This window comes from Myripristis murdjan, chromosome 14 (genome assembly GCF_902150065.1).
Source record: "Myripristis murdjan chromosome 14, fMyrMur1.1, whole genome shotgun sequence".
NCBI lineage: Eukaryota > Metazoa > Chordata > Actinopteri > Holocentriformes > Holocentridae > Myripristis > Myripristis murdjan.
In genome coordinates, this window is record NC_043993.1 from 22455424 (window position 1) to 22471565 (window position 16142).

Consider the following 16142-nt stretch of genomic DNA (forward strand, 5'->3'; position numbering starts at 1 on the left):
TCTATTCTCCATAGATCTTCCCCTTTTATTGATTTTTGCCCCTATACCTCTCCCCAAGGGTCAGTTTATTGGGTAGGCCCTGTTTATCACCACATAATTAACAACAGCGTGTCTTGCAGCATAGCCAGTACTCAATCAATACTACAGCTGTCAGTCAATAGCAGGGAGAGTGAAGGAAGAAAGAGAAAGAGAAAAAGACTGATTAAAGTGGTCTCTGTAAAGGAGATCATCTTGCTGTTTCATGACCGTCTTTAGAACATTCTCCCTAATAACCTTTACACAAATCTCTTTGCCCTTCTCCTCCTCTACAGGTTCGCCTCGAGGACTTTACCTTTCCCAGCAGGCTCCACTGTGACCTTTTCACTGATGTTGCCGCGGCCAGCAGTTGTCACGGCTGCGGCCCAGATGTGGTATTGTTTACCACGGGTGAGGTGCGTGATGCGGTAGAAGAGCATCTCCGGGTTGGCTTCATATTCGCTGGGCGCCTGGCAGAGAGGACACACGATGTCATGTTAGCAATCCATGATACCAAAGTGACACAGCAGGCTAGGTGCCAGCTCTTGTAATCCTGTCATGCTGAAAAAGTATCACAGCACCACAACAAATCTCTGTCTTAAGAAGTCATTAAGTCTCATATCCAGTGTTAAAATTTTGCTTTTGTTTTTTAAAACAAGTGACAAAATTTGACAGAGGGCTGAGATAATCCCACGTGTTTCCAGTGCTAATCGACTTGTTAACAGAATGTTCCCAAACCAAGTGTTATTTGCTTGATGCCAGTGTTCTGATCTGCCTTATTCTGCCTTGTTTCAACATATTCACATATGTTACCAGAAAGAAAAAGTGAATCTGCACCAGAGACCGGATTTCTTAAAAGGAAATAAGCCTGAATTTGAGACTAAATGCGTAGTTGAGATGGAGATCTTTTGTAGTGTAGACTATAAAAAATGTTGAAACAAGTCTTATATTATATTTAAGAGTCAAAATCAAGACTTGTATTTATAACAAATAAATAAATAAGTAAATAAAAAGACAGCAAAAATATCTGCCAGTGGGGGTGACATAATTGTCTACAATACTGTGTCAGAAATGTTCTAGAAAAAAGGGTCAGCATCTAGACACATGGGGGAATAAGGCAAATAAGACTTGATTTGCATTAGAAAAAAAACTGATATTATTTCACCCCTTGGGCAAATTGTCCACTTGTTTAAGAAAAACAGGATTTTAAGACTGGATCAAATGGTTTGTTATTGTGGGTTTTTCTTGCAGAGGACATACACACACACCTTTAAAAAGTTACCCCCACACACATGCTGGACATAAAATCATATGTGCATACACTGTTCATATCCCTGTTCATGTCCCTATTCATATCCTACATACACTGTTCATATCCCTCCACTGGCTCCCAGCTGCTGCTCGCATCAAATTCAGGTATTTGACACTCGCCTGCAAAGCAGCAACCAAAACTGCTCCTACCTACCTGGGCTCCCTCTTCCTTCTTCCTTCCTGTCCTCTTTGCTCTGCCATGGAGCGGCGCCTGGTGCTGCCAGCACAGCAAGGCCCTAAATCACCAGCTAGACTCTTCTGTTCTGTGGTTCCTCGGTGGTGGAACGACTTACCAAACTCCATTCGATCCACAGAGTCCCTCTCAATCTTTAAAAGAAGGCTAAAACCCCAGCTCTTTAGGGAACACTTTCTCACCTAATTGATTGTGCAATCCCCTATATATATATATATATATATATATATATATATATATATATATATATATATATATATGAATAAAAAATATGCCTCTATGCTTTCTTCCTTCCTTCACAAACTTTATGCACTCTCTACATTCCCTCCTTGCACTGCCTTGTAGCACCTCTGTCCTTTGGACCAGAACCAGAGCTTTATGGCACTTGATGTCGTTGTTCTCTCCCGCACAGATATTTGCTTATGGTGTGTAAAATCTCATATGTACGTCACTTTGGATAAAAGCGTCTGCCAAATATGAATTGTAATTGTAATTTTAACATAAGCAGGTAAAAACCTGCATTCAAACACACACACACACACACACATACCTGCAAACACACAAACTGTATTTTTTTTCCTTATGTCACTACCCGTACTATCTCTCTTTAATCTGTTCATCGCTCAGTGTTCATCCTCACTTCCTTTTACCATTTGCCTTCCCCTCTTTTCCTCCATCCCTCTCTGTCTTGCTCGCTGAAGAGGAGAGGATGGAGGGAGGGAGGAGGAGGGGGGACGTGGGGGAAACGTTAGAACATTCCTCCAGCATAGCGGCAGTGTTGTGGTGATCCAGGGAGTGATACAGGGAGATAATGAAAAGAGGAACAAAAGCACTCTCATCTCGGTGTGACTGATACCCTCCTCTGCTCCTCCCTCCTTCCCTGGCTGCCTCTCTCTCTCTCTCTCTCTCTCTCTCTCTCTCACTCGCTCTGTCTCTCTTTCTCTCTTTTCCTCTTCCCTCCTCTCTCTCTTTCTCCCTCCCTCTAACGGTGTGTCTATCTCTCTTTCTCAACCTCCCTTTCCCTCCCTCCCTCCTTTCCTCTCTCCCTCTCCTCTCCATGCCCGTGCTCATTTACATGGTACTCATGCACAGAGTGGGAGGAGTATTTGTGAATAATAAGAAAGTGAGATTCTTCCCTGATATCAGATTTTTGGTGCGTGCTGGTGTGCATGTTTGTGTATGTGTGTGATCTAACTGCAACTGAAATGCCGTACATGCGTGTATAAATAGAAAATTTGTTGTGTGTGTATGTGTGCGCACACACACGCATGTGAGCTTCTGATGCGGCAGTGTGCATGTGTGAGCTTGTTCTCGGCTTCATTTGCATATCTACGTCTCATCACGTTGCCAAGACAACCTCATCTGTTCATCTGGGAGAGCAGGAAATAAAGCGATGGTGCAAACACAGTGAAAGAGAGACGCACGAACAGACACACACACGCATACACATACACACACACTGGCACAATGAATACTGGTGGTTACTAATAAATTATCTTTAAAATTGGCACTGTATTCAGCATTTTTGCCAATTTCGCTTATTAGAGCCTTAATTTCTTGCCTCTCAAATACCTGGAGTATTTCCAACCCGCCCTTTTCGCTGCACACCCACATAGGTAGGACTTACCGGCTGTCCAGAGCCTGGGCTGGAGCAGTAGATGGTGTACTTGCGGATGACACCATTTGGTTTGTGAGGAGGCAACCAGGACACAACCACACTGCTTGGAGAGGAGGGAACTGCCTTGATGCCAGCTGGTGGACCAGGAACTAGAGAAAACACATAGACACATCAGTGGGGTTGGTGCGCGTGCATGTGCATGCTGGGCGTTGGATGCCTATTAAAGTGAGCAGGCTTGTTTGCAGATTGCCAGTCTTATCCTGCACTAAGCCGCTCTGGGATGACTTGGAGGAACTCCCTTTGGGTGGGCAGCGGTGACATATGTTCCCTCAGACTCTGGTCAGCAGTTCTGACTCCGTGACACCCAGCATTCTCTTAACTCTCAAACCCGCAAACAGATTACACACTCGTGTCTGATCCTCTGCTAGCCACTTCAGCTTCACACTAGACACCACTTAATACACTGATTACCAGTAAGCAAGCTAAAGGCTCAAGCAGAGTTTAAAATGGTGGCACTGTTTACCAAAAAAAAAAAAACGGGAAACTGGTTACATTCTATGCAGTGAGGCAAGCCTAAATGAATAATATTACAAAGCATTTATCACATTGGCCATACAGTATAGAGTTCATGGTGTCAAGCCTTTCAGCTCCAACCATAAATATAGCTCACACTTGACAGTGGGGCTCCTCTGGGGTCCACAGATGGGAGCTATAACAGTGCAAGAAGCAACTCTTTCTCAATCCAGCCCCCAGTCGCTCTTTTCATCCCATGTGGGGCCTCCTGCTCCACTCACTCAGCCTGACAGTCAGCCAGTCAGTCAGTCAGCCTATCCTCTTTGGGCTCTCTCATCCTGCACGTTACATGAGCAGGGATAAAACAACAGCAACATGGAAAGGATGGATGGAGGGAGGCAGGGAGGTTTTAAGGGGAGGGAGGGAGGCAGAGAGGGACCAATAGACCGAGCATTAGGTGCAGTTCCTGGGGGAGTGGTGGGAGGGGAGGGAGGGGTGGGGGGTTAGAGGAGGGAATCATCATTATCATAACTGGGCCTCCCATGTCAAAGTGGGAGTGGAAGTGGGAGGGGGAGAATTAAGTCCCATCTGGTGCCCAAAATCTGCCCGGGACTCCAGACACACAGTCTGCTCTGCAGCCAGTGGGGCCAGTAGTGATGAAGAGGTACAATGCCGCTGTGTGAAGGGTCTCACTGACATGAGCACACACTACTGTACTGCAGAGAGAGAGGAAGTACAAATGCACTTAGCCCAACACACAGATATGCAGTCATCTAACAGAGGAGTTTATGTACACTGGCTCAGAAAACAGAACCTCCCGTAGCTATTATATTTCTGTTGTGACTTCTTCCACTTCCTCAGCCCAGAAGAGGCTTTGCTATCACCTCTGCCTCTCCATCCTCAACCCCCTCACCCTCCAGGCCCCTCCTCCTTCTCTTTAAGGAGACACGGATCGGGCTGTAATCCCGCCTCCAATGGTGTAAGCACAAAATTAATTCTCTCTAATCCAGCAGGAGTTAATCCCTATGCCTGTGGCTAGAGGGCTGCTAGAGAGGCTGCAGGCCTGGGCTGATGGCTGGCTCCTGGATGCTATATGTGGTTACAGAGCTCCCCTCCTCTCCCCCTGAGTCTCCAGCCCTCCCTCAGCCCTGAGCCGTGTACCCAAAGCCTCTTAATTCTCATTAGCACCGCTAATGGAGCTTCCCAGCATAAATGAGCTTTAGTCATGGGTTTGAGATACACCCAACACCCTGTTTTATCTACCCCCTCCCATCTCCTTTCTCCCTTTACCCTCCCTCACTTCCATAAAGCTAACAGTGTCCCATCAGTGTGTGCCATGGTACCTTTTTGTCTTTTTTGAGCTGAAATACTTGGAATGCATGAAGAAAAAAAGCTGGTGAGTTAATTGTTTTGGTAACAATGTATTTGAAGTTGTGTTCAAATGAGTGACATAACTTTTGGTGTGACATGATAGATGTAAGGAACATATTAATGAATATGTATAAATGTTGAAATTGTAATTTGGTCAATTACGTTAATTTGCTAGCTTTAGCTGTACGACCACAAGCCTCCAAAGTGAACGTTTTTAACAAATGAACTGAAGAGCAAACAGTGACGAAAACATTTAACATATTGTTGCAGCACTACTAAGACCTGTAAATGGTTAACTAGTTAACCATCAAACAGGATATTTTCACTTTGCTGGACAGCAGGTTACCCTACAAGGGGGGCTAAAGCCCACCTAGCCCTGCTGGAATGGAGTACTGTAGAAAAAGCAGACCCCCCAAAACTCAATATTATTGAGTTATTGACTTTTAGGAATTCTCAAATCTTGGTGGATGATGAAGATAATTCTAAAGAATAATACCAAATATGAAAATACACATTTGTTACTGGGCTTACCGTTTCTTTAATGACAGCAGTCATAAATACTCTTGTTATGGTATGGCACTCATGGTATGGTTATAACAGTGTTATGGCGGTCTTATGAACACAATTCAAATAAAATGTAACTGTTTGTGTGTGCATATTTGCTTGTGTGTATGTGTACTTACGGTCCTCACGGGTTTGGATGTAGAGGACGTTGCTGCGGACGCCATCCCCAGCCTGTGTGTAGGCCAGCACCTGAACGCTGTAGTTGGTGAACTTCTCCAGCCCTCTCAGCTCCACCTGCTCACGTGTGGTTGTGATGTTTTGCATCTCTCCCCATTCTGGGGTGAAGAGAACGGGACAACAGCTTTAGAGAAAGACTGTCGATTAACTGGTTGGCAGACAAGAGGGAATGGATGGGTGAACAACACACACACACACACTCAACATCCCATTCACCACCAATACTGATTGCACATCATCAAACCTAAACCTTGAACAAACAAAGAAGGCCAAAGACAGATGAACTCAACGATACACAGGATGGACGTACACAATGAGAAAGGTGCAGACACACACATACACACATATACGCACAACAGTAAGTGAGAGACTTAGAGGCCTCTGGATGAGATATGGTGTAATTTAGAATGAGATAGGTGATAATTACTCTGCATTGGCCACTGGGCCCGGCCCCCACAGCACCCACCTCCATCAGGGAAGAGGGACCAAAACACAACGCGGTAGCCTTTCAGCACACCGTGCAGCGTCAGCCGTGGAGGCTCAGCCCACGTGATTACCGCTTCGTCAGACGTCACCGAGATGGCCCGCACGTTCTGAGGAGGCTCGCTGGGCACTGAGGAGAGAGCAGGGTGAGGGTTAGTGCTGCACTCAGAGGCACGTTGTAGCTAACTAAGATAAAATATGTGTTTTGAGATGGTTAAACAATCTCTAGCTGACAAAGATACTTTCATCTCCTTGGTTACTGCTGTAACGACAGACACCTTACTGCTCCAAGACGATGGTTAACAATGAGCAATCAACACAACAACCCCACTGGCAATCCTTGCTGAAATAGATTGGTCTAATAAGCCCAAATTAGCACTCAATAGCTCCTTGTTCACTGGGTTATAGATAGATCTTAAAGGGTTAATGCAGATGAGAGGGGGGATGGGGTTGAGGAAGTGTAAGGAAGACAATGTCTTCTTCTTTTTTGGTAATTGCAGCTATAGAAACAGCTTCAGACTATCTGTCTCTACAATTACCATCACTGTTATTGTTACCATGATCAGGTTCTCTATCACTATCATTACTGTCCACACAGACAGGGAGGGTTTGTGTGTTTTGCTGTGTATCAGCAGTGTAAAGGAGAGAGGGGAATTTCCTTTGCAAAAAAAAAAGGAGATCTCTATTTTTTGCAGGGAAAAAACTAGACTGAGAAATGGGAGCAGAATGGAAACAAGTGGGAGAGAGGAAGAGTGGGCAGACATTTAGAGAGTAATGGGGTTCCTTGTTCCTCTCTCGCTCTCTACCAGCCTAATGAGGGTGCTAATTAAAGTAGAAGGAATAATGGGGGATGTGCTGCAAATTCATTTCTACCATTCTGAGTGTGTGTTTGGCATGTGTGTCTGTATGTGTATGTTAGCTCCTTTTTATTTATGGTTCTTCCATCCTGTTCTTGCATTTCACCCTATTTACAATTCCTTTTGACAAATGAAAGAGATATGCCATAAGCATCTTTTCATTTCTGTCTGTTTCATCTTCCCCTCATTTCCTCCCACACTCACTCTCTTTCTCCCTCCTACACAAGTACTCTCAGTCCAGCAGCCCACTCTCTTATTCACTGCTACTTTCTTCTACTTCCTCTTTCCTCCTGCTACTCCTCCTGCTCTCTTGGCTCTCCTACCGTCTTCCAGTGTGGTGGCATTGATCTCGGTGCTGGATGGGCCCGTCCCGGCTCTGTTGAAGGCCTGGACCACCACTCCATACTGGGCAAACTTCTTCAGGTTGTCCAAGGTGTACACTTCGCTGTCCCCCGTAGCCTTCATCTCCACAATACTGTACTGGCCGTTGCTGCCCGGCCCATTTTCTCTGTAACCGATCTGGTAGCCCCGGATCACTCCATTTTGCAACTCTTTCTTTGGAGCCTGCCAGATATAGATTAAAAAGAATGAATTTTATCAGTTTACATGTTATGGCTGTGGCAGTGAATATGGAGGCATGTGTGGTACCAAAAAACCCTCTCAGCTGTATTAAAATCACTGTAAGACACTGCATCAAGTGACTAATTCTGCATGTGAGACTACTTTGTTCATGTTCAATACGTTCAATAAATTCATGATTTTTAATCAATTGTCTGATAATAGATTCATTGATTATTTGTTTCTGTTGCATCATTAATATTAACAGAGCCTATATTATGGATTCTGGCAGTTTTGACCTTCTTGCCTCTATTTACTTCTTTTGATGTTCACACATTGTTTTACTTTTGAACTCTGAACGGTTTGGGATATCCACTGTGATCATGAAATGACGGATCTTCACCCCTGGCTCATGAACTAGGTTGGTCTATGTATTAGGTCAGGAAGATGAGTGAAATTTAAGTGACTCCCCTGTTGTTCATTTTGTCATGTAATGAGGAATAGTGTAAAATAGGATACGATAAAATATGATATTATTGTCTACATGTAATTGGAAATTTCTTCACCACCCCCACCAATGCCTCATCACTGTATGTATGATTAAACGATGAGCTGTCTGTAGCTGTTATTTTTTATGCTTTTGCATGCTTAAGGTTGGTCACTGTGCATTTGTATTAGATTTTCAGCAGTGTGAAGACGATGTCATTAACTTTTTAAATGGATAATGAATTAAAAATAACAATATGATATTCTTTGGCCAAGCAGTTTAGTTATTTAAGAGCATAGTTCTTCAACAGTAGCTAGACATGGTTTCTGACATAATGAAGTAATAAAGTTTTAATGAACTGTTGTGCAGTCAGAAGTGTGTGTTTTAACAGACATTTTAAAGCAACCTGTATTGTGACTCAGCTAATCAGAAATGAGGACTGGATCTGTTTTATGATGCAGATGGAATATCAGATCATTACTGACTTAATCCACATTATCTGTGACACTGTCTGATATAGACGGTAGGAAAGTAACAACAATAGTGTTTTTACCCTCCACGTGACCCGTATGCTCTGAGATGTCATTGGCTGGAGGACGACATCTATCGGTGGCCCGTCGGGTTCTGTGGTTAGAGGATGTCAAATGAGACATGACTGTCGGTAGTTACAGTCAAAAGCACGAGCAGGAGGGAGACAGACACAGAAAATGGGGAGGGATTTGTGATTTTTGAGTAAACATCCACTTACGTGCTTCCTCAGTGCTGATGGTAAGCTCTTTGCTGGGCAGGCTGCGGCCGATCTTGTTGAAGGAGTACATGCGGATGCTGTAGACACAGGCTGGGTGCAGCTCTACGATGTTGGCCTGGTTGTTGGTGGGTGAGATGTTCCTGGTTGTGTACATGTGATCCCAGGAGTCTGTCACACAGGTGGAAAGATTAGAGATTTTTCGACGTGATTCAGGCATAATATTTTGCCAGGCTGTAATGGAGGCTTTAGTTTGGATTCTTACCTGACTTGTTCTTGTACTCAATATCATAGCTGGTGATGATGCTGTTTCCATCAAACCTTTGGATCCAGCGCAGGTTCATGCTCCTGTCTTTCACCTCCCTCACTTCCAGCTCAGGGGGATCTGGGGGTTCTGTGTGTGTGTGTGTGAGAGAGAGAGAGAGAGAGAAGACAGAAAGTGTGCAGGAGAAGATGAGATGGGAAAAAGGGGCTTAGGGCTCAGTACTGTGAGCCCTAATGCTTTAGAACTTGAAAGAAAATGTGTGTGTGTGTGTGTGTGTGTATGTGTGTGTGTGTGTGTGTGTGTGTGGTAGAGGTACCTTGCACCGTGAGTTGGATGAGCCCTCGACCTTCTCCATAGGAGTTGATAGCGTGGCAGGAGAAGAAGACAGAATCTCCACGCTCCGCTGGGTTCAGCTGGGAAACACCAACACAAACACACAAAGGTCAAAATTTTGCAACAAAATACTGTATACAGTATATCATCAATCAACTCAGTTCCTCTAGCATAATTTTTTTTTGCAAAAATACCATTCTAAACACATCATTTAATCCAGTATTGAGTTTTAAAATCTTATCTTATCTTATTTCCAATGATTAACAGCATTTGAAAAGGTACCTTAAATTGTCATTTTCTTCATATTAGTGGCTTAAAATGCCCTTTTCTGCCTTGTTTTAAAATATTGATTAAAAAAATAAACAACAAAGTTTCTGAACAAGAAGATTCCAACCATGCTGGCAGAATTTTCAAGCCATGTTTCAAAATTTTTATGATATTTTACATGTTTAACTAACGAGCTAGCTAGCCTAGCTGTTCAACAGAGGCAAAGGAAGCATCCAGCTGACACATAAGAGTAAAAATGAAACCAAGTCGAATAGTGACATCTATCCCAGTATATCCTGTTATAGTTCATCTAGCTAGTATGTCTACCCTGAGTCAAGTGGGGTCATATAAAATGAAGGAAATTCATTTCATATGGCTCATATTCAGCGGAAAGACCCCTAAAACTGTTTCCCTCCTGCCACCTTTCAGACCATAGTTACACCCCTGCCTGTCACAAATAATTTCAGTGTTGGTGTCACTGGAATTTGGACAATGTTGAATGCCGTATCTGACCTTGAGGGTGGAGATGACTTCGTCTCCCTTCTTGTTTATCGTGATGGAGTAACGGGGGTTTCTCTCGGCATCGATGACAGTATCGCCTCTCTCCCAGCGGATGATTATGGGCTGCTCGCCTCGTGCGGTGCAGTTCAGCTCCTTGGTCTGGCCCTTCTTAGCCATGGTGGTGTTGGGGTGGCTGGTGATCATGGCAGGAACTGGGCAGAATCACAGGCACATGTCAGTGTAACGAATAGCATGATATGGAGTAATGAGACAAGGGAACAGGGATGTTATATTAGAAACTGAGGATATATTAGAGATGTATAGACATCTCTATTTCTGCCCTTCATTTTCCATTTTTCATTTCATGCTTCAAGCCCCGCTGCCCTTCTCACCCTACCTCCTCCCTGCGCTGCCTCTCCTCCTCCCCTTTCCCTACTCCTCTTGCCTTCTCTCTCTCCTCTTCTCCTCAGACATAGATTATTGATTGGAGGGGTTCCTGTGGTTTTGTTTTCATCACTAATTCATCACAGCTTTTCCCCACCAAACAGTCAGGAATACATGGACAGGCTGCCGGAACAGATCAATCAATAGCAGAGATACTCCCGGTGAGAGATAACGCCAGAGAGAGAAGAGTTTGTTGGGGTCAGGGCAGATCCAGCTGTTGTGCTTGACAAAGCTAGCCTGCAGCTTAGAGGAACGGATTCCTTACCAGAAAGTAAAGCTTAGCTCTGCATACAGAATGTGCAATCCTGGAGATGTAGGCAAAGCTGAGAAAAAGAGTGAATAAGTGCAAAAGAGAGGGGAGAGAATGATGGACACTTACTCTTGACAGTAAGGATCATGCTTTTACTGATGTCTGAGCCCACTCCGTTGGAGGCCTGACAGAGGTAGTAGCCTCGGTCGTCCTCCAGAACATGCCGGATCAGTAAAGAGCCATTTGACATGATCTGGATACGTCCAGTTAGAGGGACTGGGTGGTACTGCTGAGGGTTTCCTACACCTGCAGGACGTGACATACAGCAGCTTCAGTTTGAGACAAAGATTTTAGTGGTTCAGCATTCACAAGTGCATGATCCTGTCTTCATGATGGCTAGTTCACACTGCCTTGTTACTATAACGTTTTATTTTCTAATTTTAATTTTACCCTTGGCATGTTTCCACATGACTTTGGGAGGTGGGTAACCCTCCACAGAGCAGTTGAGGACCCCAGCTTTGCCGTAGATACCGTCCTGGTTGTTGGGCTGCACGACAAAACGTGGTGGCACTAAGAAGGAAAAAAAAATATCATTAATGTGATTTCTTTTGTCTACATGAATTAATTAAAAGAAACTGTAGACTTGGCCGTCAAACTTTGTGGTTATTCCATGTTTTTTGTCAGTTGTGCCTAAAAGTTACATGTGTCAATCATCCCTCAGCAATTTTGCGTAATGCAAGTTTACGAAACTTCACTTTAATCTCGGCTTCCACTGAACCTTGTGTATCACACCCATCTCTGTGACCTAATTCATCTTTGCTATGCCACTCACTTCTCCCTCATGCCCTCACCAGTAACAATCAACTGTCTCTCCCAGCTGACGGTGGCAGCGGCGTTGCTGGCGATGCAGGTGTAGTTTCCGTTGTGCTTCAGTGTCACCTTGGAGATTTGCAGGGAGCTCATGAACTCTTTGGTCTCTATTCCGACGCCAGAGGCAGAGCCTGGCACGATGAGCTGTCCATCTTTGTGCCAGGTGATGCGTATGGGCATGTCCCCAGATGACACCACACAGGCAATGTACATGAGCTTCCCCACTGAGGTAGAGGGGATGTCGAAGGGCTGGATCAACGGTGGCACTAAGCGGGAGGAAGGGTGCGAAGGGTGAGAGGAATAAAGGCAGCATTAGATGGTGGAAGAGTGGTAGTGTGGCCATCTGGAGCAATGCTGAGAGAGAGAGAAGGTCATTGGCCAGTAGGCTCCTCTACTTCCCCCCCTGAAACCACCAGCCCCCACCCTCCCCCACTCACATCTCCTGCAGCCCATAATAGCTGCTCTGGTTAGAGTCCAATTGGCAGGAGGAAGTCATTCCGTTGCCATAGTAATGGAGGTTGGGGTGGGGGTACTACAGCTGAGACATCTGGGGGATTTAATCTAGGCCTCATTATTATTCATCTAATTAAATCAGAGACACACTCACACGGAGGCACACGTACACACACACATAAACACCCTTAAACACCTCTGCAGCTGCCCCACTACCATCGATGTCCCACTCTCAGACAGAACAAAACATGGAAACACGCTGAAACGAGAACACATCCTAAAACACCATCCACCTCTTTCATCAAACATTAAAGCTGCACAGGACAACTTCGTACATTGGTGGCTCCAACTGGTAGCATGAGGAAAGGTAAAATAAAAAATTTACAAATTAAATGGGCTCTAATACCCAGAAATCATCGTCAAGTGACTTCAGTAAACTGCACTCAGCACACTCATGTTACCAGCAGGTCTGCTTTCCACTAAAGCTGGGTGACATAGACAAAATAAAATATCACAGTGTCTTTAACTGAACAACATAATATTGATATTGTGACAGTGCTGTAGGGATGACTGTTGTTGCTGTCATAAGATATTTACACACAAGAAATTTTTGATAAACAATCATTAGTAACATGGATATGATTACCAAGCAGATAGACACAAATAAGAGAAATGAGGAAAAGACAACACTTATGCCATATTATGATATTACAGTACCCAAAATCCCAAATTTCTAGCCACTTATCACAATATCAGTATCATATTGGTATTGATATTACAGAGTTTCATTTGGGCAACAAGGGGGAATCTGCTTTTCGTTTTGGGGGTGGGATGCTCTTCTCAGTTTCAGTCCAACTTTGTGATTGAAGCCTGGGGTACTTTTACACTGAATCTTGCCTCATGCAGCTTTAATGTCTGAATGTCTCCTAATGACAACCTAAGCCAGTATCCATGTTGTTCATCTCCGAATGCAGCTCCTCCTCTCAATGCTTACCTTTAACGGTGACGTGGACGGTCTGGTTGATTGACAGCTGCGGCTGGATCAGAACACTACACAAGTAGGTACCCTCGTCTGCACCCTTCTGTACATCTGTCAGCCTCAGGGTGCCGTTCTCAAACACCACTTGACGGTGGTTATCAGGCAGCTGCATGCCATCCTTCAGCCATTTGATAGAGTAATAGGGGTAGCCGATCACACGGCACGTTATGTAGGTGTTCCTTCCTGCCACTGCAGTGATGTCGCGCATGGGTCTGATTCTGGGTGCACCTGGAGACACAGGGAAGAGAGGGAGGGGATGGAGGGAGGAGAGAAAGACAGAGACAGAGGTGGGAGAGAGGGGCAGATGAGGTGAGGGATGTCATGGCAGAGTAAGGGAGCAGCCAAGGAGACAGCGGGTGAGGAGATAAAGATTGAAGGAAAGAGGGATTGGGGCAAGTTGAGAGGTAGAGAGGGAGGTTAGTTATGCTCCCTTTGCTGAATTCAGATTGAGGGTATTTGTTACTTTCAGCCTATTCAGGTATTCTGTGTGTCTAAGTGATAGTGTCTGTGTGTGCTGTCAGCAGCTCTGCATTACCTATAGCTACACAGCCTTATGACCAGATAGAGAGATAGACAAACAGATAGACAAACAGATAGATAGATAGATAGATAGATAGATAGATAGATAGATACATAGATAGATAGATAGATAGATAGATAGATTGATAGATAGGTAGAGTTTTGGGTGGTTGTGTAAATGCGTGTGAGTGTGAGTGTAATGCAAAATGAACTGTTTGTGTCCTACTTCTCACTGGCCTTTGCCTGTTGTCTATGTGTTTGTATAGGATGTATATTGAAAAGCAGACAGGCACCTCTTACGTTTATGCGCGCTTGGTACTCGGCGCTACCGGCCGAGTTGCGTGCGGCGCAACGATACACTCCCCCATCGCGAATGAGCGGGCTGCTGACGTTGACGTGCGACACGGTCAGGCCGTCCGACAGGGTGTACTGGCTGGTTTTGTAGGCGGAGTCTCGCACCACAGGCTCATCGTCCAGGGTCCAGGTGATAGAGGGGGGTGGGGCTCCTTTAGCGGCACACATGAGGGAAAAAGGCTCACCGGGGTTCACCACCCGCTCACTGAAGGAAGACACAATACGAGGAGTACCGTCTGAAGTGAGAGAGAGAGAAAGACAGAGAGAGAGAGAGGTGAGAAACTCTGACCAAAAAATCTCCATGCTCCATATTCACATTTGGGAGCAGCAAATTTGATACTGGAAGATACTGGAAACCCTCATTTACTTACTTTACCATCTAAAGACCTTGATAAATAGCACTTTCATTTTTTGTTAACAAGTTAATAAAAATGTATATTAGCCTAAAAAGGTAGGTAAAGTGTATTCTTGCAGACATAACAGTGGTTAAGCTGAGTTTAGTTGGGTTAACCCTCCACTGAAACCCTAACTGCACAAAATCTGAACTCGTTATTTCCTCTGCCAGCTCTGTCCCCGTACCCTCGAGCAGAATAATGGAAAAGTCCTGAGTAGTGTGGCCCTTGCGGGAGGCAAAGCACTGGTAGGCTCCGGAGTGGAACTTCTGTGCTGCGGTGATCTGGAGCGTGTCGTTGTGTTGTCCCTGGATGGAGATGTGCTGGTCGGAGACGATGGGCTCAGTGTTTCTGTACCAGGTGATGGTGTATTCTGGAGAGCCCTCCACAGTGCAGGTGAAGAACAGGGTGCTGCTGATGCCCGTCTTCAGACTCTTAGGGGACAAGGTCACTCGCAGCGGGTCTGAGAGATGGGCACATGTCAAAAAATATAACTGAATGAGAATGCAACTCCAAAAACAAAAACTCTACAGAATCGTATGGCTGTTGTCTGGTCAAAACCTCTTACCTCCAAAATATGAATGTTTCAGGACTTAAAGATAGAATTCACACAAAATACAATTTTAAAAAGATATTTTCTCATGAAAGAACACATGCAAACTGCATCTATATACCCTGAATTTGTGCTCTTTGAGGGCGGATACAATTTAGCGGTGTTCGATGGCAAGAAATAGTTCTCAACAAGCCTTGGTGTTAACCAGTCACTGTTTTTGGATAGAGCTGCTGCTGTTGAGTTTTTTTTTTTCTTTTTTTTGCTATAGTTTTTTTTCTGCTCCTAGATGTAATCATTCAATTGAATTTACAGCACTAGAATTTGAGTTTTGAAGTTACCACATGGCAACAATGGGTAATATAGTTGTAGACTAATTGCAGGTGGGCACAGATATCCCACCCCAAACAATGACACATGGATTCACGCATACTGTATGCCTACACATTCATAGAGACAGTGAGAGAAAGCGAGACACTGCAATCAGAGGCAGTGACTCAATCAGTTTGACGCACTCATTAAAAAAGCAGCTGGAGATATCTCTTCACATCTCTGTCCACTTGTGTGTGTAAATGTGTGTGGGTGAGAGAGACACAGAGAGAAAGAGAGTGTGTGTATGTATATGTGTGTGTGTGTGTGTGTGTGTGCAAATGTCAGTGAGCAATAAGGCAGCTGGTGGTGTGTGCTGGGGGGCATCACTGTGCCTCCCAACCCCCCTCACCCTGTCAGAGTCACAGTGTGTGCTGCTATGATGTGCCCACTGGCAAAGCCTACCGCTACCCAATCCTCTCTCTCTCACTCTGTCTCTGTCTCCCGTCCTTTGTTTCTTTGTATTCTCTGCACAATGTGCATTTATCTCTCTCTCTTATTATCTTGTTATTACGTTGTAGATAATGTCATTGCTTCTCAGTGCTTATTCTGGATGTCTGATTACCCCCCTTTACGCCCTCGTCTTTATCTCCCTCCTGCTCACCCTCCTTCCCTGTGATGGTGAACGGTGCTGGCAGCTGTGT

The 16142-nt window shown here is 44.7% G+C and overlaps 1 protein-coding gene across 1 annotated transcript in view; it reads right to left on the minus strand.

Annotated features, from left to right (window-relative positions):
• LOC115371839 (Down syndrome cell adhesion molecule-like protein 1 homolog) overlaps nt 1–16142 on the minus strand; it is a 65611-nt gene that overhangs the window by 9001 nt on the left and 40468 nt on the right. The window contains exons 6-21 of the mRNA XM_030069401.1: nt 14767–15042; nt 14127–14423; nt 13270–13542; nt 11804–12088; nt 11403–11522; nt 11082–11258; nt 10271–10470; nt 9474–9570; nt 9158–9286; nt 8896–9063; nt 8701–8771; nt 7426–7666; nt 6229–6375; nt 5705–5860; nt 3147–3286; nt 332–485 (exon numbers count right to left, since the gene is read on the minus strand). Of these exons, the coding sequence (XP_029925261.1) occupies nt 332–485; nt 3147–3286; nt 5705–5860; nt 6229–6375; nt 7426–7666; nt 8701–8771; nt 8896–9063; nt 9158–9286; nt 9474–9570; nt 10271–10470; nt 11082–11258; nt 11403–11522; nt 11804–12088; nt 13270–13542; nt 14127–14423; nt 14767–15042 (2931 nt within the window). The remainder of the gene's footprint in view (nt 1–331; nt 486–3146; nt 3287–5704; nt 5861–6228; nt 6376–7425; nt 7667–8700; nt 8772–8895; nt 9064–9157; nt 9287–9473; nt 9571–10270; nt 10471–11081; nt 11259–11402; nt 11523–11803; nt 12089–13269; nt 13543–14126; nt 14424–14766; nt 15043–16142) is intronic.